This window comes from Dromaius novaehollandiae, chromosome 4 (genome assembly GCF_036370855.1).
Source record: "Dromaius novaehollandiae isolate bDroNov1 chromosome 4, bDroNov1.hap1, whole genome shotgun sequence".
Taxonomy (NCBI): Eukaryota; Metazoa; Chordata; class Aves; order Casuariiformes; family Dromaiidae; genus Dromaius; species Dromaius novaehollandiae.
The window spans coordinates 38,580,480-38,607,680 of NC_088101.1; the positions used below are offsets into that span (position 1 = coordinate 38,580,480).

At 36.4% G+C, this 27,201-nt stretch overlaps 1 protein-coding gene across 1 annotated transcript in view; it reads right to left on the bottom strand.

The window, feature by feature from the left end:
- IQCM (IQ motif containing M) overlaps positions 1 to 27,201 on the bottom strand; it is a 173,038-nt gene that overhangs the window by 114,238 nt on the left and 31,599 nt on the right. Inside the window, exons 5-8 of the mRNA XM_064511743.1 lie at positions 18,639 to 18,712; positions 12,799 to 12,988; positions 11,332 to 11,476; positions 8,387 to 8,521 (exon numbers count right to left, since the gene is read on the bottom strand). Coding sequence (XP_064367813.1) covers positions 8,387 to 8,521; positions 11,332 to 11,476; positions 12,799 to 12,988; positions 18,639 to 18,712 — 544 coding nt within the window. The remainder of the gene's footprint in view (positions 1 to 8,386; positions 8,522 to 11,331; positions 11,477 to 12,798; positions 12,989 to 18,638; positions 18,713 to 27,201) is intronic.

A 27,201-nucleotide genomic window follows, 5' to 3' on the forward strand; every position in this document is an offset into this window, starting at 1 on the left:
TTCACTTCTGACAGAAAGGACTGAAGGACCATTTTTTCATGACTACTGCTGACTCAACAGGCAACAGGAACTAGCTAAAGGTAAATACATGCATTTTAAGTGTGCGTCTAGGGAAGAGCCCCAAGTGTGAGTGTGCATGTGCATACATATATGAAAGAGAGACAAAAAAAATATAGGTATTCCTTCCAAAACACCTAGTCTATTCGACAAACATGGGAGCAAGGACCAGTGAATTCTAAACAGTTTAGGCCAAATCTCTATCACTAATTCGGTGTAAGATCAGGCACAAACCACTTAAAATATTATTTATTTCTCAATTTAAGAAATGAGAAAAATCTGTGTGTACTTACCTATACAATTACTCACAGCAGTAATTGTGAAGATTATCTGGCTTTGAAAACGTGGATAAAAAACAGTAAGAAGATGAAACTAATATTATCTGTAAACTATAATCCATAAACAGGATATTAGAATCATTCTTTCTTTTTAATTATTAAATAAACTGTCTAAACTCTTTAAAATTCATTACATTTATTAAAGAGATGCTGAAATATGGAAGCAGTGATTTTTATTCATGTTTCCTCCTATTTAAGAAGTTGTGTTCACTGGATATAGATCTCTTTTTTGAGCTATATTACACAAGTCTTCAACTTTATTTTTGTATATTGTACATGTACTATACATACTTATCCATGTATGGGCACGTTGCACTGTGCATATACTAAAATTTGTATGTTTTAATATCTATTTTAATAGGGGTGATAGATAAGGCAGTTTATATGGTTCATCTCCTCACAGATGGCAAGATGTTCTTTGAACTTTTGAAACCTAATACATATCCTTCCGACAAAGAATATTCCAATGATAAATCTTTTTATGTATTAATGGAGAAGAAACTTTCTTAAATCATGTAAAAGACATATTTGTAGCAATAATGGTGAACATTTGATTTTGCTCCCACATACTGCTATCCTATGCTAGAATTTGTGAATGTCTTAATAGCTTCCTACTCTTTAAGATCATATTTTCAGCTGATGCATTTATCCTTATCAGGGATCAAAATATCCTACTCAAAGGGTGGTCAAACAGTTTTCTGTCAAACATGAGAGGAAATATAAAGTGAGGTCTCAGACTGGTCTGTCCTGAGTCCGGTTCTATTCAATATTTTCATTAACAACTACTAAGATAATGGAATAGAGAGGACACTTACAAAGCCTGCAGATGACACCACGCTGGAAGGAGTTACAAGCACTTTAGAAGACAGCATTTAAATTCAAAATGATCTTGATAAATTGGAGAAATGGCCCAAAATCAATAAGATGAAATTCAATAAAGACAAGTGCAAGGTACTAAACTTGGGAAGGAAAAATCAAATGCTTAAAAATGGGGGAAACTGTCTAGGCAGCAGTAAAGTATATTGTGTTACAGAGGACCACAAATTGAGTAACAGTTAACAACACAATTACAAAAAAAAACAAATAGCATCCTGAGAGGTCTTAACAGGAGTGCTACAGTTCAGGCACAGGGGGCAATGATGCTGCTCCATCAGTACTGGCAAGCATTCAAGAGCAGTTCATCCAATTAAGGAACTAAAGACAAATTCTGCATAGAGAAAGTTTAAAAAGTTAATGCAAGTAAGACACAAGTGAACTTGATGAGTCCTCTTAATGGAAAGGACATCGTTTATTTATTTAACATGTATACTAACATACCAGCGGTGAGAGATTTCAATATATGAAGAGGATCTAGCCACTGCAAAGAGAAAATATGACACTAGAGACAGGTATGGATGAGCTGGAGACAAATCAGTGAATACACACTGCTGAAGTTACTTCATGTTTGTCCATAATGAAAAGAGGACAGCTTATATGCAGCCATTGGTGATTTGGAAAATCTCCTAGATAAAATGTCAAATGCAAAACAGACACAGCAGCATTATGGATATTTGATGACCAGCTCGGTGCAGCACGCACACTAGTTTAGTTACACCTTTAAAAAGGTTTTAAAATGTGTGTCCTAAAGGTGTGTTTTATCTTACCAAGGGAATGAACTGTACTTGGTATTATTGCATGATACTCAGTATAAAGTTTGCCACAGAGTTGCAATTAGTACTTGCAATGAAAAGCGCTGGTCCAGGGAAAGTTCTTTCTACCTAATCTCCAGCCAACCAGTCAAAGAAGCAGTCAGACCAGCATAGACACTGCTCTGTGTTCCACCACTGGCCAGACGCTCAAGGACAGGAAATGCAATCCAGCAGTGCTTCCCACTCATAACCCATCACTGGATTCATCCTGATAGGTATCATCCCTCCCATACTTGGGGTCAGAGAGAGGCAGTTGACACAGAAAACATGACAAATTTAAGGACTGATACTCTGCTTATATGGGTGTACAGAAGTTTTAGCATTTAATTTAAAATATTCCCCAACATTTTTTTTACAGCAGATTTGACAACGCATCATTATTTGTATGACCTATTCGTATTAGGATAGCGTTCAGGAGCCCTAGGCACAGAACAAGACCCTCAGTGCCAGATTTGGAACATAGATGGAATAAAACAGTATTCCAAGATTTTACAGCTTATGTATAAGAAGAAGAGACAGACAGGAGAATATAAATAAGACAGCATCAGTCTGCATGACAGACAGCAGTGTCAGCATACTACTAGTTGTCAAGTATTCTGTATACCTTGCAGCAAAGGAGAATTTTAAGGGGGAGATTTTCTTCTCTGATCGTTGCAATGTCTTTAAAATATAGGTTTTTTAGAATAATTCTAAATGTGACGCAAAGTGGGAACAGACATCTAAAAACTCTCTTCATAACTAAGTAGGTCATTGATTGCTATAGATATTAAATTTATTATCAAGACATTTTAATAAATCCATAATGATGTTTTGGACTAGTGTTACTGTCAAAAAGAAATAGCATTTTAATCATGTTAAAACAAGGTTGGTGGCTGGCCTAGAGTATGCTGGGCCATGTGGGTAACCCAAATTGAATTTCCTGTTCTGATTTGCCAACCCCAGAAGGAGCATACTGATGATATGCTAACAGCAAAACACTCAAGCAAATTAACTTCTTAAGTATGACATTTACCTTCCTTTAAAAAGAAAAAATAAAGAGAGAGAAAACCAGGCTTATGTTTGCATATATGTGGTACATTAGAAAGGATGCTTGCGAACAAACATTGATTAGATAGCATTTGTATCCAGCAGGGACCCATACATGCTTATATTGCTGACAAACATTCCAGATATTGTGGGAGTTCTTCAACTTTTTAAACTAATACTACTCTGTAACTCTTTTGGGAGGAAAACAGCCATTGGGGAGAGGGGTATAGCAGATTTTATTTCCTTTCACTGCAATTGAATGTGAATGACCCAGAGCCTTCAAGACCTGAAGGGATCATTAGATCAGATTTTTATTCAGGCTTGATCCAGAACCATTATGCAGAATATGCAAAGCATTCCATGGCATCAGGACATTTCATTAATGCATTTATTCATTCTCACTAACTCACTTGCACAGTTCTTTCACTGTGGAATTTCCATTTCTTGATACTATGTTTGGCTTAAATGGTCATCATGATAGCCTACTTCCGCCTCAGTGCTCATTACCACATAGGTTTGGAGAACATTATTAAGCAAGAGTACAGCAAAGAAACTCCAGAGTATTGGGTTCTGCCAGATGCATGAAAGTTTTTACACCTTTGTTCCTATTACAGTATTCATAGGTTCCTGTGGCTTGTCCTGTAAGATTTTGTTTAATGAAAAATAAACACTTTTAGAAGACAATTTCACATCAGCGATGCAGGAAGCATAATTTTCTTCAGAATGTGTACAGTACTCAACACAAAAGGGTCTTGCTCTATAAATAAGGCTTTTCTGGCATGACTGCAATGGAAAGTGCTATTAGGTGTTGTTTATATTTAACAATTCATGCATAAGATGTCACAAATATGAACCACAATGGCAAGGAATTCAGAGAGGAAATAACTGCAGAGTGCATTGGGAAAAACTTCAGAGTGATACAGTGCCATTTCTGAGCTGAGCCTCCAAAAACATAAGGGCTTCCTAGAAGCCTCAGTAACAGGCACTCAGTATCATGGAAGAGCCCAGCGGGATCAAAAATGATGAAGGTTCAGAATGCATCAGGCTCTGATCCACAGGCTGTGACAGGGCTGTGTGGGACTGCTCTACTACCCTCTATTAGCTTTATACAAGGAAGCATTCCCTGGGGACCTCCTGCATCTCTTCACTCCGTCTGCAGCTTGAAGGGGAATTGGCATTGACTCTAATGAAGACATATTGCTTTTACATGTCTGTTAGAGTTCATTGTTCCATGCTCTCACAAGTTGTTTCAAATCAAGCCACACCAGTTTGCAACCTAAAAGCTCCTGTAAAAAAACTCACTGGCCACTAATATATGTGAATTCAAGCGGTACTTGCTAGCTAACCATTTCAATACTTTGGACACTTCTGTACTTACATAAAGAGACGGTTTACTACTTCTCTGCAAATGTAGAACAATCAGCAACGAGACAAGGCTGATATAATTTGAGATGGTTTATGGGAACTGATTCAAATCCAAGTAGGAGATGTGATATTTCATATCCTTAGTCTACACACTGAATATTTTGTATAAATATGAGACTAGTTATCAAGATCAGAACTACAAAGATTGAAAAATCTGTTTTTTAGTAGAGGCAGCTCAGAAGTGCCAATTGCAGGGAAAATCCTTACTATGCTTACATTGTATTTGTAAGTACTGTATTTATCAGGATGCTGCAACTGTGAAGAGTACAGTTTGCCTTTAACAAAAGGTACCAAGGATCAGATCACAAGTATCTGATTCAGCCTCAGCCAGAGTTAATGGTAGCAATTCCAGTGACTGCAAAATACATTAAATCATAGTATGTAAAGTATTAGTCTGCTTGTCTGTACATACATTCAATTCCAGGACCTGAAGATGAAGTGATATGCTCCTGCTGATCATTCATTTTCAGAAGATAAATATTAAAATAACAAGATATTACTGCTGGTCTTTTCAGCAAATCTAGAAGCAAAATAACTAGAAGTCCCAGTACCTAGCCTACGTGCATGCATAGTTCCACTGAATTCAGTGTAAATATTTGCCTGAACAGATCACTTTGAGTCAAACAGAGAAAAAGTATATTTAAACATAGTTTACTATCCTGCTTTCTGAAAAATATTAAGGACATGTTTTTGGTACTATAAGGTATAATTTCAATGGATACTTTATGATATATGGCCAAAAATAGATTGGTTAATTACCTCTATTTTTCTTATTTTATTTGAAATACAGTAATGTTGCACTGAGTTTTTCCTGACTGCATAATGCAAGACATTCTGCTTTTTGAAGGCAGAATGAAGTAGCAGCACCAACTGTTTTGAAATATGATGAAATAGTATCATTACTTGTGTATGAAATCTAAAAATCATTACACTGTGACCTTAATTTTAATTGTTTTTTTCTTGAAACCAGCAGCTAAACCTCACCATTGATAGAAAACTATTCAATTATTTCTAGTCAGTTCCTAACTCCTGTATGAGCTATGCGTTAGCTAGTAACACAATCGCTTATTTTTCCTCGTACCGTAGGGTACAAAATACGTGTAGCTACATCTAAATATTCAAATTCATTGTCAAATTCATTTGAACAAAAGGAAAACTCACTTTGTTCCCCAGAAGTTAAAAATTAGATTTCAAAGGAAGTCACACGCATGCTTATATAAGACCCCATTCAGCACCCGTAAGCCCACGCCAGGTACCAGTGGTTTTTTTTTTTCCTGACAGTGTTATCACTATAGTCACATTTGGTGAAATTACTGCTTGTTTGTACTGTTTTGCCTGTATAAGCACAGCAAGTCAGAACAGTATGTTTAGCGGCCTTCCATATATTCCTTTTTTCCCCCTATTCGACCTGATATTTCTAATTCACATTTGGTAGGTATTTTACGACTGATAGTCTTCTTTTCTCATTTGACGGCAAGCTCATTGTTGCATAACGATGAATACTCACATACACTACACATATTCCTGCTTTATTCAGATCAGATAATTTTACTATCTTATCTTTAATGTCTTACCTTTATGAAAAGTAAACTACCTCAAAAAAGCAGATCCCTCACAAATGAGATTTGTAGTTATGTAGGACTGATGTAATTAAAACTCTCAGGAGAACATGTAGAATAAAAATCTTTCAAGCTTTTCCTGCCTAAATTATTGTTAGCCAAAGACAGTACTCATCATTTCATTACTGGAAATGGAAAAGTGACAGGACATTTAACATCTGGGCACTTATTTCACAGGCCTTGATCTTTCAGCAATATTTAGATTCATAAAAAGAGAGAGAGAGAATAGTGAGAGTAAAATGAGACATGAAGATTGAGAGAAAATCTGATTTTTTTTCCCCCAGTGTTCAGAGTAAACTGCCACAAGTCAAGTGACCGATTTCTTGTTTTTAACCTTTCATGGATCAGTCCCATAGCTGTACAGGATGCAATGTTCATGCAAAAAATTGAGTGTAGTAATTACTAGAAGATCCTCCTTTACCATCCTGACCCCCACACACCTTATCTTTCCATTCTTGAATAGGCAATCCAACTGTATGGGATGCTCTGCCCTGGCACAGGAGACAGGTGTATCAAATCATTACTCAGCAGCTCATAACATTAAACTAGTTGCAGTGGCTCTCCCAGGCAATTTAGCAAGACTATACCCTCTTAATAACTTCAGAAATAACGACATTTGAATTATAAAACTGAGAAAGAGAAGGTACTTTACAGATAAGTGCCATTTATTCAAAATGCTTACCTGTTAGAGGTCATTTTAAGGGTGCCCTTCAGACACAGGCACATCTCCATGTTTCAGCAATTACACGTATTCAGCACTTACACTTTTATTATTTGGGAGAGTTCTGAATACGAAGCCTACACCTGCCCCAAACTGGCAAACCAGTCTTGATAACATCTTATACCTAAGAGCCACTAAATAAGTTTAAAAATGAGTGGGAAAGCATCCATTTTTTCTAGTTTGTCTGTGAACATAGTGAAAAGTAGCAATAGTGTCTCAAAGCTAGGGTATAAGACAGAAATCTGTCTCACAGTCACAAAATCTCCTGTTACCATAGTGATGGGGATTGAGCAAATGACTAAAAATACCTGGTCTTATTCACACTGTCTTAGGAATGTGACCTAAATGACATGTAATATATGATTTTCTGTGAGAAATTAATTGCATTTACTAGGAGCCAACACTGAAATGTAATATAATGTGCAAATACGATGTGTTGTCAGACACTTACAGGACCACCTTCTTCTCAAAAATGCAACATGAACAGAGAGCTGGCTCAAAGAAAGCATACACGTACGTCATTAACAAATCAAAGGTACCAATTAAACATGGATTTAATTTCATTAGAATAAATGAAGTTGTACTTTAAAAGCATTTGTTGGAATCGCTGATATGTGAAATTAATTGTTACCCCCAAATAAGATCAGTGTCTGCAAAAGTCTCCCTGTTGTGATGGCTGTCAAACTTGGGAAGACACAGAGGTAATATAAAGCCATGTTTAGGTCAGCTTTGTTTTCACAGCACCTATATATGCCAGTACAAAACGAAAGTGAGCTTCTACAGAGGGGATAGAGGGATACCTCACCCTGTCTCCCAGTGCCCAAAGAGGCTGCCTCCATAAGTTGCACCCAGAAGCTACTGCTGCTGCTCCACAATAAGAGTGAAGGGTTCCAGGTCCCCCGCTGACTGTCCAGGGAGAGGGGAAAGCAAGAGGGAAAATGGGACTTCAGATTTATTTGAAGGGCTTAATTGGCTATAGTTTTATTTCTGTTTTCACAGGGCAGTGGTCTCCCTCCTACCTACAGTGCAAGATAACAATTCTTGACTTGTGACATTTTATTTCCTTTCCCTGTGAATGTTTCTAATAGTTTGTTGGGCTAAACTGTCCAAGGATGATGGAAGACTAGTACCACTGATGTTATAAAGGAAGGAACAAGGTAAATGTTTTGCCTGGAGACACCTGTAAAGGTAGACCCATCACAAATTGCTCTCCATCCTTTTAAGTACATTCCAAGATGGTATGGGATTATATTCCAGCATTGTTAGAAAAAATATAATTCTACAAAATGTACTTTATTTTAAATATAATGATAAAATGCTCAATTTTGAAAAATATCAGTGGGCAGATTGTGTCTCGACTATGCTTTTAAAAACAGAAGCTTCTGTACTTATGCAATCAAAAAAACAAACAAACAAAAAAAAACAAAAAGACCACCCCAAATACCCAAAGCCTGCAAGGTCTGCAGCAGAACTTTTTCTACAATTGCAAAGCTTTTTCAAGAAACCACTTACTTGGGCAGACCATCTGGAAGACACGCTGTATTCCACTGGCGGGTATAAAATATCCACAGTCCTTGAAAAATCCAGGCGGGTCATTTCTGTCCATCTCTTCGTTGAACTGTCTCTTGGCAAACATTGTTTCATAAACTGAAAAACAAACCCAAAGCAGAAGCTTCCATTAGAGACAAACTTGCTATATATTATTAGGCGCTGATTTTACCAGAAATTTTTTCTTCATAATCAGTTTAATATGCTTGATAAACTTTGTTGGAAAACTTAGACCTGTGTAGAGGTCAGAGGATGGGGTAGGTTGCTGCTGACTTACTCCTGCAGTAAAGTGAGACTCACTAGTCATCCTTACAGCATCTGAAGGGGAGCAGTCAGGGTGAAAAAAAGCTCTTTCCCTTATTAGAATTTCTCAATATGGAAAGGTGACGGTCTAGTCCCTGCAGAACTAGGCTGGTAGAAAGAGGTTGGATAAGCAGATAATTACAGTGGGAATACCTTTTTTAACTTGGCAGATAGCTTAACCTCTCTAAAGCAGTATATTAAACTGCTTCTCTTTAGGGGAAAGGCATGGGTAAAACTTACAGTGTAAGACATTTTGCCCATAATTATTGAAATACAGATGCCTGTAGATGCCTTGCCAAGGCTAATTAAAAAAGAAAAAGGAGGACATACACTAGTGGGCTAGCGGTGAATTATTTTCTTGACGAATTTAACGTATTAATATGGCTTCAGTCAAAGACATTAATTCAGAGATGAGTGTTGTGTGACAGATAGTACAGATTAAAAGTAAAAATCTTCACAGTCTCCTATATTTTGATGTCCATACAGCATTTTAGTTGATCTACCTAACTCATAGATTCTTGCAGAATTGGTGCCAGAAATCTTCTTCCTGACAGACAGAGGATATTATTCTAGCTGGTTACTATTTATTAATGAAACCATCAGTTTTCCTGTAAGAGTTAACAGCAGTAGATCAAACTGCATTCTATATTATGCATGAGCATCTATAACATGTCTCTCTGTCTTCAATAAAATAGAGCAAATTAATGTCACTTTAATGTTTCAGAAAAACAACATCTGCCTTTTAAGTCCAACTTTGTACTTAAAGGCCATAACAACAGCAAGAAACAAATACACTGGGCTGCAACATGCTATCACATCTATAAACAAAGCTCTGAAGGTATAATTTTTAAGACTTCTTATTAATGCATCAGTGATTCAACCATCAACCAGCATTTCATCACAATGGGAAGAGTACTGCAAACTTTTCAGTCACCCAACATCAGAAGTACATTATGAGCTATTCAGCCTGGGACAATAATACACTCTTCCATGAGGATGCAGCTTATGTTTTACGGATTAACTATTTTTATTGATGTATTTTTTCTCACGCAGGGGAAAAACAAATTTTATATATATTTCCTATGTGATGACAGGAATATAGGACATGAATATGGAATTTAGAAGTCAAAACTATGCCATGAATCTTCAGAAGCTTCAGATATATTTATTACATGGTCTGCATCAGCAAGGTATCTAGAAGGAATTCAAAGCATACCCAGCAAATATGCTCAAATTAAGTATTACAGTCCTCCTACTCTGTACTGAAGTATAAAGCTTTGTGAATGCAGAATTAAAGGACTGAGTGGAAATGAGAATCAAGAGCTAAACAATTAATACCTATCAAACTTCGAATGTGTGAAAATCAATTAGAACCTCCATCCAAAATTAATGGGTACATTTTTATGTCTCTGGAATGCTAACACATACTTAAAGATGAAAAAACGTAGCACAGTTCTAACCCTTAGGTATGAAGATGGTTATCCAAATCCAACTTTCAGTGTGGCATTTTTGATACTACAGAAAGGAATAGTGGAACAGTCACACTCTTCACTTCCCCTCAGCAGGGTGTCAACACTAAGATTTAATAGGGGCAATTTCTCATTTTTGATGAATTTGCAGTTAAGGTGTTTTTCTAGCATGGCTGCCTACCACATGTTCTAAATCTAAAACGTTCTATTATTGCCCAAATACTCTTCACAGTCATTCCGGCATTTTTGTTTCCAACAGGAGATTTATTTTCTAGCATTATCACTCATTTAATTTTAAATATCCCCTGTGACGGAACTGCCACCTCTTCCTCTGGAAGAGGAATCTGAAGGGCAATTCATCACGGAAAAAGGAAGTTTGGATTATATTTCGCAGTCTAAACTGCTTTTTATTTTCCTTTATATCTTCCTATAATCCCTAGTGTAATAAGGATTACTTCAATAGTGATATTTGAAAGAATGCAGAATGCAGTGAGCAGAGCAGCTGGAGCTAAGGAAGAGTCAGTTTTGGCATTAATCAACTATTTCCTTCTCCTTCAGCATTGCTCTGCTTAAGTACCAGTACAACCATCAGAAGAAGTGGCCCTCTTGTCTGTGCCTTCTTGATTATGTTTTCAAGCTACGTCATTTATGTTTCTCCTGGCTATTGCTGTTTATTCTATTTTAAGTGTGTGTCTGTGAGTCTTCTACCCTGCAGCTGAACAACAACATTTATCTTCTCACATGCTTGACTACACAGTGAGCCTTCAAACTGGTGAGGAAATAGGAGAGACAAAAGCAAGTGTAAAAACTAGTTTCATGAATAAAATATCTAATAAATGAATCACTCGAAAAATTTTGCAAAGGTATTTTCTTTTAAAAGGCTCTCTAAATGTACCAGTTATCTATTTCATTGTGGGAGATGTTTGAGTGCAATTCATTTTCCATGCAATGGAACAATAATCTTGACACCAGAAAAAAATTATTATGGCTTGCTCCTTCTCACTCACTGTCTCATTAGAAATCTTTCTCCCTGACAGTGCACCACACTGCCCATCATTTAAGTTACAAATTAAGTTACGTTAAGTTACATTGAAATTAAAATAAAAGATCATTCTACGCAAAAATTGTATAACTTACATTTTTTCTTGTCCATCCACTCCTCCAATTCAAAATACTGAAGTGGTACGGATAGATCCAAAACACCAGCTCGACATTTAATGCGGGCCATCATTTTACGGTAGTATCTTACAACTGCTGGTAGGGACAGTCCGTGACTTGTAGCCTGTAATTAAAGATAGGAGAAATAAGTAAAGGATGACTAAAGAAACAATAACAAGCTGGAACTGAGAGGTGAGCAGTGTATATGAAAATCTTAAAAGGAAACAGAACAAATTCCATTGCAGCAAATACATATAGACGAACACCTAAAAACAATTACTCCACAGTGCTGATAAGGGACGGCCTTTTCCAGAGGTGATTGAATAAAATTTTTTGGGATACTCGGCCTATGAAAATTACAGAAGTAGATCAGGAACCATGCGGAATAGAAAATATTATCTGCAATTGATCAGAGTGCGAGGGAAAGTGAAGGTTCTGTATCTCAGCAGAAGGGAAGTGGAACAGTGAAACTTGGTGAAGTCGGAAACTTTGTGATCAACATTTGATTTTTGATTAAAGGTATGCCTTGGGAGAAAAAAAATACATGTTTGTTTTCTACGGCCCAGGAGTAGATAACAAAAAATGCCATTTCACTTCATCATTAATTATATCAGCAAAAAAACTCCCCCTCTTTCAGCATACAAAGGAAGGGAGTATTTTTAAAGGTTAAAGATTACCAAATAATATGACCTGCTTTTTTAATTATCCTATTTTAGGATTCTGGAAAACTAATAAAATAAACAGTTTAATGGATTACTCAGTTCCTACTAGACCCACTTATTTGAAATAGGTTCAATTTTTCTGATGGTATACTTCTTAAGCTAGAAGGCTTACAACTTGCCAGAGAAATGATATCTTAACTAAAATTATGCAGTCTCCACTAGCACCCAACCTGCAATATGCATAAGCTCTTTTAACTCGTTACAAACACTGAAATGCAAGGCCAAAGTGCATATTATGGGTCCCTCTACCAGGTCATTTCTCAGGAATTGGCATTTCATTTAGCAACACTAGATGAAAAACATGAAAAACACAGAATTCCTGACTTTTTTGTTCAGTAGTTGATGTTTAAAATGGAGTGAGAGGAAGAGAGCAGTCTGTTCCAGCCTGTTTTTCTACCTGAAAAACTGCAAGCCCCGGAATTAACAGTACAATATGCAAGTACATTAAGACTCTCTGAAGGCAGAGGGATCAAATGTCACAGAGGCCATTCACTTCTAAAAACTAATGGAGAGTCTTCTTAAGAACAAGTGTTGGAAATGGAAAATCAAGCCCCAGCAGAGCACTTGCCATCAGTGATTTTTCTCTAATTTTCAAAATGCAGAACAGCGATGACAGACAGACTAGCTGAGTATGTTTTTTTTTTCATAGCAAAGTAGTAATAATAAAGAATTTTTACACTACTAGAATTGAAACAATACACGGATTAAACAAGTAAGGCATTACCTTGATCTTTATTCTCTTGAATGCCCTGCGTTCAAGCCATCCTCGCACATATCTTTGAATGCAAATGACTGCTTTAAGTACTTCTCTACTGCTAGGATGCGTTCTGCTATCATGAAAAGCTTCAAAGACTTTCAAGTGAGTTCCATTTTTCTTTACTTTCTTCTGAATTTGAAGGTGCAGGTGTTTGTCACTAGAAATTAAAGTATAGAGATTTGTTTTTCACTCTGGTAGATGAATGCTTGAACTATGAATCAAAGTTCTAGTAGACAAATTGTAACTTATACCTAAAATAATTACAAAATCATATAGAATCCTTTTATTTATATGAATAGCTTGAAAAGAAACTTTTGCTCATTTACCATCTATAATTACAGAATTAGTATCCAAACTTGCTTGCCAAATGTTTTACTGAAGATGTGTAGTTCTGCACAATGCTCATGGCCTAGTAAACTACATGGATTAAAATATTCTTATTTTAAACATTGCTAACATTTTGAATTTCTATATATCTACTTCGATTTTTACAAAATGGAGGACACAAAAAGGGTATCAAAGTCATATTTTAGATGAAGAAAACTTTTTTAATAATGAATTTGTGTAAGACTAAAAAAATAATTTACCCACCTGCTGTTAGAATGAAACTGGTAATACTAACTGCAGTACATAGACACATGGAAACCCTTAAATGTCTCTTCCATCTCAATGCTAACTTTCAGGGCTTTTATTTATGTGTATTCATTAAACTTGTTGGGAAATTTTCAACAAGAAGATTTTTTACTAGAACGTGGAAATGGATTGAAAGCAATCCTTCTCATAAGGACACACCAAGAAACACTGTACTGGAGATTCACTTGTCAAAATAAGACAGCAGAAACCCCAGAAACGCAATGATATTCAATAATCTGAATTGTGTACGTATCTGCCACCATAAAATTAACAAAAACAATTTAAAAAACACTGAAAGCTCTCAACTTTGTCTTAACACATAATGGGGAAAAAAGGAACACTCCAAAGTCTCATCTCTACAGTACTCCACTATGATTTGACTACGCCCCAGCTGAGGAAATGATCAAAGTATATATGTTGGATATTCGAAGTGCTAGATTTTACATTCCAAACTGTGTAACTGGCCAAACTGTAAACTAAAATGTAACTGAGGATTTTTTCCTATACCACATCTACGGCTTTCTTTTTTCTGCAGGTATAATTATGAATGGAAATAGTCATTTTATAGTTAAGGTCATAACTACCTGTATGTTCTAAAGTCAGTTGTAATTTTGCTTACCACATCCAGACTGTGGATGCGGTAAGCATCCAGACTAAACCAATCTGCCTGAAATATCATCATGTTGAGAGGAAAATGCTTTTTGGTATCTGATCTTAATTAAGCAAGGTGCTAGTCAGATAAAAATGCTTGAGAAATGGTAATCTGAATATTTCTCAAAATCTTATTTTTTGCTTTTTGTTGGTTTTGCTTTTTTGTGAGGTTGTAATCATTTGTTTGGAGACAAAATAATTTAATCAGGAATTCAAACTAGTTATTTTATGGTCTTCCGTAACACTTCAGATTATCCTCTTGTAATAAAAGTACATCAGTTGCCCTTATTTAGCATTCCACTCTGCCATAAAGACAGATCTGCCCCATCAATCATGATCTCTCTACCAGCTAAAAAAACCTTTCAGGTATTTCATACAACCTCCCACTATGGGACCGCAATTTCAGTGCTCACTTACAAGCTGACATACGCTCTAACCCTTTCCACTGAAGAAAGAATTCATCCCTCCACTAGCTTAGTTCACTCAGTACCAGCGGAGGCTGTGCATTCATTATTCTCCCCAGAGTTTCTATCAGAGAAGGACAGCATTTGAATTTGCTTGTAGGGTTTCACAGAAATTGCAGTTTCACAGGTTACACGTGGAATGCCTTGAGTGGACTCATTGCCACAGCCCTTTCTATACGGTTTTTGCAGGTTGCAGGTGAAGTGTCTACTATAAAACACCTGCAAGTGCAAAGCTTGAGGATATCCAAGTGCTACTGCACTGGGTTGATCAGAGGCACTGTCTACAAAGACCAGGCAACACCATCTTCAGATGGACAAGAAAGGGAACTACTTGACTTACTACATAAAAGGGCATATGAATACACACAGAATTCTGCATTTTCTGCTTTTTATCAAACTTTGAGAAAAAGTTTTTGTGTTATCTAATAGTAAGTGAAGTTTTAAATGTTTTCTTAACATTGTTTTCAGATTTAAAAGTATTTCAGATAGAGTTTGACTTTACAAGCAAGACCCCCAAATCAGTATGTAAGTTGTGGTGGAAGTAGGCTATTTGGGGAAGGCAGGGCACTTGGAGTGAAGGAAAGAAAGTGTTCCTAAAACTAACAAATTTTAAGTCAATCTTTTGTACGGAAATGTGTTTCAGAACAATTCTGAGTTTGTAACCACTTACATTCTTTGTTAGAGACATGGTAACACAAATGATATCAAAGACACAGACAAGTGCCTATTTGACAGATGGAATATACAATCACTGTCTGCGCTGCAGCTGTCTTCGTAAAGCCAAATTCGTACTGCAGATCTGATGGCAATGCATTGAATGGGACTTCCTACTGAGTTACGCATGTTGCAATTTTTTTATAATCTCTTATTTTCATTTCATGCAATTTACATTTGCTGATTAATAGTGTAAAACTATACTTAATATGACCTGGCACTGGTGTATAAGTGGTATTTTTTGATATTAATATTCTGTGTTGTTCTTAAAGATTAATTTATTTTTAATGTTGTTATCAAGTATCACTGTTCTTTCTCTTACGTGCCACAAAAAAATTCCACACTACACCACCTCTTCCTGAATGTGATTTTTATTAGTTACACTATCTCTAAATAATACCTTTTATAAGAAAATTTGTTCTCGGAAGAGAATAGCTAGACAGAAAAAAATACCAAGTTCTTTTTTATTTAATGAGGGCTTAGAACATACTAGAGCAGAACATATATCAAGTATGATGTTTGAAAGGGAATTTCTATCAAAGCAACAGTTTATCTGCATTAACATATATTCCATCAGTTTTAAATTTTAGTTCAGCTATTGCTACTAATTAGTTTTGGCTGATATTGGAATATTTTGTATGCCCTATTTATAAAAGCTGTTTTCCCATCTGTTAATAGGTTGGAAGTGATTAAAGGACACTTATTTTGGCTGTTGTAAAGGCCAAATCATTTTAAAGCTGCAAATGTGTGACAAAATCAGTTAAAGGTTTGCCAAGTTCAGGACCTGAATTTCCTAAAGAGTTGTGATGTCTGCTTCCTTCCCCTCCTGCCTATAGTATCTATCAGTTTTCAGTATATAAAAGCAAAAATTCAGCCTGGTGTGATAGGCCACACCTACTACCTATTTGTTTAAGCAGAAGTTTTAATAAACTTTCAATGTGTTTCTGATCTAGCTAAAAGCCATTTCTGCTGCTTGTATACTAATTTTGAACCATTTCTTATGAGATCTAAAGTAAAATGTACTTAATGAAAGTACCCATTATCACAGTATTTGAATATCTATGCCTTCTCTTCTTGTCTATTATTTCATCAGTGTGCATAAGAGAGCAGAGAAAAGAGAAATAAGTCAATGTGTGAAACATCAGAGGAGAAAAGAGAAGACAAAAAAGAGGTAAGGAATGGGATGAAAAGGACCATCATGGACAGTGAGCTGGGAATTAATAGTAATCCAAAAACCCTCATGGCAAGAGATTTGTGTGCCACATATTGTGAAAAAATTCAAGCCTTCAGTTCTAACTGGGGAAGAGTATTTCAGTCATATGTTTAACTGAATTTGAAGATATGAAATAGCCTTGTGCAGAGAGCTCAAACAACTCCTGAACACCATTTATGTCTTATGGTCTAGCTGGAGGAGTTAAGTGAAATTTAAGGTATAGCATGTAGGCAAATCTCACTTACTAAACTATAACCTGCCTTTTCCCCGTATACTTAACTTGATGGTATCAGGATAGAACCCAAGCTGACCCTTGTAGCAACAGAGGTATGAAAGAGATATATCAAACAGATATTCTAACCCTGGTTTGTCTGCAACCCCCTGAATATTTTTTTTGGACTGGATTTGAACTGTGATACCAAAGGAAAAAGACCAATAACTAACCCTAGACTTACTTGCTTCATCTGCAAATTTAATTTTATAAATAAGCAACATAGCACAACCAACATATATTAGACATACCACCTGTTTTGTACTATTTTAATGGAAAATCTGTCAAGCACTTTCTTTAATGATTATATGTCTTAAAAATTCAAAAATGAAAGGATTATCACTGAAATCACATTAATCTGCAAAGGATTAACAGCATACTGTTGAAAGACTACATGAACTGCAAAAGGAGAGGATCTGAAATAAAAAATGTAGAGAGCTTTTCATACAAATAATGCAGGAAGAGTGTAAAGGTTGAAGCAGAAAAAGCAAATATGGATTGAAACAAAAAATGCTGATATGAATTAAACAGTTCAGCTTTGAAAAGAAAATCAAATTGTAGGAAATGTGCTATAACTTATAATATCCTTTACCACCTGTATAGAGTTTACTCATTTTCTCCACATGTTTCTGTAACTAGATGTGCTCTCATTTTAGTTTGCAATTTTAAACACAGCTAGATACATTATTTGAAATATCTTGTTTAAAAAATGAAAAAATATTTATTGAACATTCTGAACCTAATGAAGCATTGAGAAGGAAGTCTGGATTTCCTACTGATGTAGTCTTTTTCTTTAACAGATAGGAAGACCCCAGAGTTTATAAAATACTTTATCTTCAACACTACACAGCTTAGTTTTTAAGATTTCCTTGAACAAACAGATTAGTTTATTTCTTTGGTATATTTTCCCTGCTTGTAGGACAGTAATGAAATCCTGGCCAGGCATCTCTTGTTACTTAATGGCCAACAGAGTTCATTTCATTAAACTTAATTCAGCAGTTATTCATATTCATGAATCACTTAAAGATGTGTTTGATTTTAGCTTTAGTGGGATAGAAGGCTAAGCTTAAAGTTAGATACATACTTAAAATGCTATGCTGAATCAGGATGGCTGCAACTGCCTGCTTACCTGAAGTTAAAATTACACATATGCGTAAGTGTTTTGCTGAACAGAGATGGAGTGCTGAACAGGAGCCCAGTGATTACTCGTAAGTGTCACCATGTTCTCAATCCAGAAATTATCACTTTACAAACAAAATCTTAAGATATGCATATACATAATCAATGTATGGCTGAGTAGAGTTTTGATGACCAGCTAATTACAATTCATGCAGACATAAATTAAGAAGATGATGAAACACTGTTTAAACTGAAAGATATATCTCAAACTATTCACTCAGGATGTACACACAAGATAAAATACAGCAGTGAAACAACATAGAGGCATAAAGACCACCCATTATGGCAGGCACAATAATAGCTTTAACTTCCACTTGAAGACAGTTATCAGCTTCAGTGGGCCCAATTTAGTTGACCTCAGGATCTGATACTACAATTTGCCTAGCATCCTGAGGTCCCAGTGATGTTAGTGAGAGGTTAGGACACACATCATATAAAAGAATCTGGTTCATCACATAAAAGAATCCAGAATCCCCATTCTGGAGTTTTGCAATTTAATGACATTGAAAATCTATGGATTCTGCTTGGAAATAACAAAAATACAAGACTAAGGCACATTCATGCTTCCTCATGCCTTTGTCTGTTTCCAATATTAATTACAAGGAGAAAAACATGGTCTGAAAATAAATAAATCAGTTTCATCTGCTGTTATTGCTACAACAAAGGAATGGGAAAGAAGTACCTGCTTTTCCTCCTTTCTGACTTAACACTAGACACAGCTCTCTTCATTTTGGTGGCTTGGAAATCTATCATAAACTGCAAAGACAGAAGAAAGACAAAAATTAAATTAAATTAAATTAAATTGGCAAAATCTAAGACAGCTCACAACTGCCCTATACTTCAAGAACTGTACATATACTTTACATATACTTTAAAAGGTTTTAAATCTACAATTTATCTAAAAGCCTTTACTGAGCAAAAGTAAAATGTTCAAAGAAATAAACTCTACCTAATCCGTTACACAAAATGTCAGGTATGAGCCTTGCAATCCTTGGCTTTATGCTGAGATGTACAGGTTGAAAAATCAAAAATTTTGCTTTCCCCCATAAATTCCTTCTTTCCTATCTCCTCAGTGAACACTCCCTGACCCGCTACATTTGATGACAATTTTAATAATGCTTTCATTTAATCAATTACAAAAACATAAAAAGCACAAACATTTGCCATCCTATTTTTCATCATAAAAGCACTCAGTTGTGTAGATCAGGCTGTATGACTTTTGCTGCAATTCGTATCTGAATTGGCTACCTCCTAAAGAGGATACACTATCCATAAAAGACTCAGAGAAAAGAAGAAACAGTATATGAAACATACCCCACCTCAGATGTCCTTGCCCAATATGAAATATGGTCTTTCCCACACACATTTTAATTCTTGTGTTACTGAAAGTAAATGATGAAAGAAGCACTATAAAGAATGGATATTTGGCATCACACTAAAAACTCACCCATCCCAATATGCTCTCCCTGACACCAGCCAGCAAAGGAGTTCTAGGCAGGCATAAGAAACATGGCACATTCAGGTTGATTCTTCTCCGTTATAGACTCCTGATAATCAGGAGGATAATCAGTTTATTGACTGAGCTATACCCTTATGTTTAATAGCCACTGAAAAACCAATCAGCCATCAAATTGTCTAAGCTCTTTTTGATGCCTTCTATATTTCCAAACTTTGCAACACCTGTGGCTGCCTGTTCCACAATTTAATTATGCATTATATGAAAAAGATTTTCACACTGATTATTTTAAGTTTGCTACCTGATGACTTCACCAGGGCCCTCTTGTTCTTGAACTATAAAAACAAATAAATATCATTACTCTTTATTAGCCTTTTCCTACTATTCAAGATTTTATCCCTGCTATTATCTCTGCTACCCAGATCATAAGATACTGAATCAAAGGGTGAAAAAATGGTATATGAACAGTAAATACAACATAATACATTTTCCATCCTGAAGAATCCCAGTTTATTTAGCTTGTCTCATGACAGAAAGTATTCCGTACCACTGGCAATTCCATTCACTATCTTCTAGAATCTTTTTCTTTCTGCGATGGGCAGACTGGCACATGGTATTTAAGATATGGATACACCATGGATGTATTAAGAACTATGTCCCAATCAGCAGCCAGCTACGTGGGTGCTTTCACATCCTTAAAAAATTCTGACCAAATTATTACTGCTACATTTGGTCTCAGCTAGTCTCCCTGTCAAGGACCTGATACATTTGACCAGATGATAAAAAGACTGCATGTCTGACAGGTGATTTGCTCCTATCCAACTCATGAATGAGTCCTATCGGTTGCCTGTTGCTGCTCCATATATTTTTAGCTATGGCGTGCTTCAGATCCTGCTCCTTAGTCTCATTCACTCAAACCAGAGTCTCACACTCAACTATATATCAACCTCGCCTATCACCTGTCTTCGGCCCCATCTCGTTCTATGGACATCCTGCTATTTCAGCCCAGCTCCCAGACATGCTGTTCTCCCAGCTTTGAGAATGACACTTCCACTGATTCTTCTTCTGACCTGACGTGCTTGGCTTCCATCGCTAAGTCCTGATTGTACTCTCTGCACACACTGCTACCTACCTGCCTCAGTATACAGACAAGCTGATGTTTTCTGTTTAGCCCAACATTCTTTTCTTTTCCATACCTAACTTCCTAATTATACTTTGTACTCCCTTTGGTGTTGAGTTAGTAATATCAGAGAACTAACCACAATGATTTCAAGTTCTTGCCTGAATGAGAATGCTGAGTTTGGAGCTCATTCTGGTATACATGAATAGTTAGTGTGATTCCCTTCACCAACCATTTGTATTACTTCATGCAATTAGGACTCTTTCAATCACCAAGCATTTTTATAATGTTTTGATGAACAAATAATAAAACATGTGATTTACATGCTAGGTTAACATCTGCAATGCATTAAGTACAACTGAACCACTTTTTCCGGCGTGACATTGAGCAAACCTACCCACAAGCCTAAATGTTAAATGCTCATTATTTTTTTTTTTATCAAAGAATACAGGTGTTAAAAAGTTAAAAGTCAGTGCATTACTGCAGATGTCAATCATGAGGCATCAGTTACCCCAAAATGTTAGAGAAAAACATTCTTCTTGTGAGGCTACTACACTTCAAGCAACAACTATTGCAGACAGAGGACCTCGCTGTGCACACTTTTGTATATTTTAGGATTACTAGCTACTAGTGCAATTAAATGGTATTGGTGGGAGATCTAAAATGAAAAAGTATCCTCAGCAATAGTCTTATTTAATACTTCATTTTACAGGTGTCTAGCTCTTTGGTCATTTAGTTAAGAAGTTCTGTGTCGTCACTGAGCAGTCCCATCCAGTTTGATTGGCTTTTATAGTAGCTTGGTTTATGTTGGTTTTCTGTTCTGTTTTTGATCTGGGTATTTGAGTCCTGTAATTGCTCCTCCCAGAACTATAGTAGCTAATACCTGTCATTTTATCAGTCTCGTTCATCCACTTGGAAACCCTGTCAGGCACATAAGGCATATGCTGAGAGGCAATCTACTTTTTAGTTCATGTGGTTTAATGCAAAGACAATGTCTAACAAGGTCACCATCTATGATTTAATATAAAGATGAAACTACACTTTTTATGCAATTGAGGTGTGACTAGATAATTTAATGCAGCCTGGATGTAACATTAGCTGCCTGAGAGAAAACATAAGAAAAGAGTGGACGTGTAGGTGCAATAAACATACTACCTGCATATGACTGTAAGAGTCATTCTCCAAAAATGAATTTCTGGATAATGGTCCCGCACTACAGTAGGTGATTTTGAACATTTGTGGCTATAAATGAATGAATTCACTGCAATATAAATACTTCATTATTTTCTAAGTTACTCCAAATATAGCTTAGAGATGAACATGAGATTTCCCAAATGCTAGCGAGACATTGTCCAAGTGATTCTCAGGTCCTCCAGCCATGCTTAACAATGGGTGATTTTGATTATGAGCTGAGAATAGAAACTAATATACTACTGTGGATGTGATCATGATTTGCCAGGACCAGATCATTATCTCTGAAATTCGTAAATCAAGTTTCAAATTTCTGATATTCATAAATCAAGTTTCATAGGATTTGTAAATCAGGTTTTCCAGGTCTTCAAGGTTCATTTCAAAACTGAACATTTTTATATGCCAATAAACCATTGATCAGCAGACCGCTACCCGTAAGGCATAATACAGCAGAGAACAAAAGTATTTTTCAGGTGAAGAATCAGTTCTTTCTTAAGGTAACCACATAATTTGAAGTTTGTCCCCTTTTAATAGTAAGAGAAATCATATCATTGCCCCCTGAAAAGTAAGAGATGAGAAATACATGCAAAGGTTTTGCTTAAAGTTTGTACTAGCCATGCTATTTGTTACATTACTATAACAAAAGAGTCAAATGGCTTTATCTTCTCAGAATCTTCCACATAAAACAGTGCAGTGAAGCATGTGTTTGACTCAGAATGAGCTGTTCCCACTTCACACTAAGATGAGCCACTTGCCAATTGAGTTCAGTCTCCTGCCTCCCACTTGCAAAAAAAATTTAATTGGCTATTACAGCAATCTGTACTCTGGTAAGGTTGCTGAGCGAAAATGTCTCATCTGAAGACCACGTACAGTGTTTTTCTTCCATAGCTGTGGAACCACCTTCCATGTGCTGGTCCACCATCTCAGTATGTAGCTACCCTTCAAAAAGCCATTCCTCCCTCTAGATATCCCATAGCCTCAACTCATTGCTATCTAGGAACATCCAAAAGTTCACAGTTCCTTTCCTTTGCTTCCCAAACTACCTTTCAAGTCTCCAGTATGTGGTCCAGCAAGTTGTGTATGCTTTCATCTGAGGCTGCCTCCTCCCTTGAATTCTAAGTTTTATTCTGCCTTAGACAAGGGTGGCCTGCAATAAAGACCTTGCTTCCACTTCACAAGCCACCTGTTATCATCTTCGCCAACCTGCCAACTCCTCTATTGCTTCCCAGTCCTGCTGCTCCCCAGCCCACTGTGCCATCTGCACAGCAGGAATTCAGAGATAAACTTACAGAGTGTTAGAAGTCTCAGCTTTGTCTCAAAGCCGGTGCTGCTTTGTGAGCAGAATAATTATTCTGGAATAAAAGTAACTTTTATTTAAGAATAACGTCTGCATGGAAAGCTATTCCAGAATCAAAGACAGCAAACTAATTTATTCCACTCACGGTATTCCACTCCTGTGCACAGGGCCCAAGATCTATTTGTGAATACCTTAAATACCTTAAATTTCCTCACCTGGACAGGACATATATGGTAATAATTGCATTAAACTACAGAAAGAATGAAAAATGATTCAAAACACCATTTGAAAATATACAACATTTCTGGCATTTCTGGAATTCGAGAGAAGCTGAAATGCAGGACTCTGACATTTCAAAAGACTGTTACAACTTCTGTCCCCAATTTCTTTTTTTAATTAACTTGCAATGAGACCACACAGATCACTGCAGCCTCGAACAAACTGGACTTAGATTGTCATTTGAAAGATTGGAAGAGGTGACTAGATTACAACCGGTGGGAGAATTCAGCTCATCTATTACAGTCAGTGGTATCACGCCACAGCAACTCAAGACCTTAGTCTTGGTCCCAGGCCCCCATGATGTATGCTGCCTAAATACAATAAATACAGGACAATTCTAGCCCAGATAATTCACAACTACAGCAAAATAAATCAAGAGACAACAGAGGAATACAGACAGATGAAGCAACACAAGGGAATAATGAAATGACTTAGATCAGCATGATACGGAATTATCATAGTACATCAGGAACTTAATGGTTGTTGCTATTAATGGTTAATATTAAAAATGAACATAAACTGGTCTGAAGAGGTTGTCTGGACCATCTACAACGAGTTTCTGCCAAGCCTACAAGGCGGCACAGGAAAAATACATACGGTTGCATGCTGAACATTAAAACTGGCATCATTCATCAATGGGAAGAATAGAAGCTGATCGTTCTATTGTGAATCAGAGGTGACAGAGTGGAAAAGAACGTTTCACATTTTGTTCAGTTCAGATTATTATGATATTCTGTTTAAACTGGTAAAATCGAACCATGGAACCACTTTGCATGATAAACAGTAGAACTGTTTATCAGCCTTGAATCATAACGCTGGAATGGGTAATTCACAGCTAGCTCTGAAAGAGCTTTAGATTTAAATAACTGTCTCCTATTCTAGGTCAAGTACAAAACCCTACCAAAGTACAAACTGCAAGCAAACCAAGCTATCACAGCTCTTAAAACACTACAGTTATTTCCTACCAAAGGGAAAAAAAAATCAATAATTCAAAATAATGGTATTCTGGTAATGTTACACCTTGTCTATAATCCATTCTTTCTCATGTGCCTTTTTGGGAAAGATTTTATTAAGCATATTTTAAAGTTTAATGAACCCATTTTACTTTTTTTTTGCTTCTGTTAATTTTCCAGAGAATACAGGAAAGCCATTCTAAGAAACAACAATGCCTCTTCTGCGTAGATGTAAGCAAAGCTACAGGCACCTTCTGAGCACGCTTTCTGCTTTATCAAGATTCATTTGCTACAGTGATCTCTGGTGCCTTCTCATTAAAGACAGTGCAATCAGACATGGAAATATTCTGCAAGGTGATTTTCTTTTCACATGAAACACGTCCCTAACAAAGACGTCTTTGTGGAGGATATGCTTTCTACTCCTTCTTCCCCAATTCTTGTCTGTATTTTAATCCAGATTAGTTTTTCTTCTTGCTAGATTAGATGTTATATCTGGTTTTCATCAAATAAATATGCCATGAAGCAAGCATATATGTTTGCATGGTAACTAATCTACAAAAAACACGGGTATTGCAAACAGAAAGCTGATTTGATGTTGAAAACAATTGAAAGCATATTCCTCAGAATCAATTGTGAAAACAATGCAACTGCATTGGCAACACAGACTTATCTTCAAAGTATCTTTGAAGAAAGTAGCTCAGCCATGTTATCTATACAAATTAAAGGTATTGTCCTATCTTTAGATAATGTGCTCATTACAGGCTCATTTATATCAGCATCATATGACATGTCATGATTTTGAAGTTCAGATTTGTTCTGTTGCAGAACAAAATCAAGAGATTCTACCTATTGGCTAGGGCCAATATGGGGGTGCAGGAAACTCCTATTGGAGAAAATGCCCTGAATGGATCAGCACAGAGATTTCAATTTCAGTCTTTCACAACCTAGCCAAATGCCCCCTTGCATACTTGGCTCCATGAAAGTTAGCATTTCTGTTTTTCTCCTTTCCTCTCCATAGCAGATATTCTAGGCCTAAGAAATTCTTCTTGACAAAAATGCCACTGAAACTAACACGTTTCCGGGGGAAAATACTTCAGCTGTAGAGCTCCAGGATTTGCCTAAAGGCAAGGTATTTTTCTTAGTCATTTGCTCCTTGTAGAGGAAATGTAGGCTTATCCTTGCCGAAATAAACACTTTCCATTTAGCTCAACATGGTAAAATCAGTCTCTGTTCCTAATACAAGTGTTTGCAGTTTAGCATGAGATACTCCCACTCCCTAAATTCCAAAAACTCACCCTGGGACATAGTTTCTCAGCAGTCTCAGCTCATGACACACTGAGTCCTTTTTCACTCCTTCCATGGAGACAGAACATTCCAGGCTTATCTCATCCCTTACACCAGACAAGCTTAATAATCAAGAAAATATTTATTTTACGAAAGGCAAGGTCAAGAATTTTGATTCAAGATTAGAATAAATACATAACACAATTCTAACTGAAACTTAATGATCAGGTGCCTCTCTGGTACTTAACCTCTTTCACCTAGACGCCTCAAGACTGTTCCATGCTGTCAAAGGTGGGAATTCACTGCATTCAGCAATACTACTTCTTCTGGACATTATTCTTGTTCTAAAGCCAGACAAGGACACTAATTCCAGCCTATCCCATTTGATTTTTCTGTCATCTCCTCCCCTCTCTCTTTTTTATATTAATTTCTTTCATAGTATTATTTAGATATGGACACAGCCTGTGGACTTTCCACTCTTCCTCAGGAAAGCTTGCAGGCCTTCAGCTGGCAAGAGTTACTTCTCTCTATCATTTCATACCTCTATAGGATTCTTAGTTAACACCTTACTTGCACCTTAAAAGATCTTAACATAAATTCCTAAGACATTGCAATTGTTAGAACACTCTTAAGGCTGCATGTTACAGCATTCCGTAGCTACATATCATTTTGGATACCTTTCAGTTAGCTTATAGTCACCATCAATCTAAGTTTGTAACACAGACTAAATATGACATCTTTAGGCATGCCATTAGCATTGACAACAGACTGAGGAATACAGTACCTTCACTGAACTGTCTCTAAAGACATGCTGCCTTTGTCCCTTTCACTGAAATCTGCTGGCATTTTGACTGATCAGCACTGTTTAACAAAACATTTAATGAAATATTACCAAAACAGTCTCCCCAAACTATCCTCAATAAGTCCATCATGCTGTAAACTAAATTTTAGATTCCGTGAGTTTACTGACGAATGTCATCTAAGAGATCTTTAGACTCACACTTTTCTATTACAATTTTCAAACCCTGAAAGGACAATATGAGGCACCAATTTGCAGATAATTTCTGAGAGGCCACTTGTAAAATACAAAGTTTAAGATGTAGGACAAGGAATCCCCAAAATAGAATCATTAGATATTTACTATGCACAGATCATTACTCTAGGATGCACAGTCATTTACTCTTTTAAACCTGTTTTATTTTAAATACAGTAAAAAATAATTTCTCAGCTATGCAATATTTTGTATTAAACCAATTCCAACTCCTATGCAGTGCCTAGCCCTGGTTTCTCATTATTTTTAAGGTGGAAAAGGAAATAGGTAAAGGAGAACCTGCAATGCATTGATCTGAAAGGCTAAAGGGAGGTTACTGGTGGATCTCCTCAGGGATGTGTGTCACTGGTGAACATATTAATACTTCCCTTCATGTTTGGCAGAGTCAAAGAGCAGTACCAGTGAACTGGCATGCAGTTGGGATACACCATCAGTAAACCAGGAAGACCAAATTGTCATATAGCAGAAGAAGAATTGGATGACATTGTGAGCTGGCATTATAGAAATGGATTAAAGAGTACAAAATCCAAGTTCATAAACTAAGTGACTAATGAGAAAGAATTACTTTAGTTTGAAATAACGGGAGAGGAGGAAGACCTGGATGTCTCAGTGAG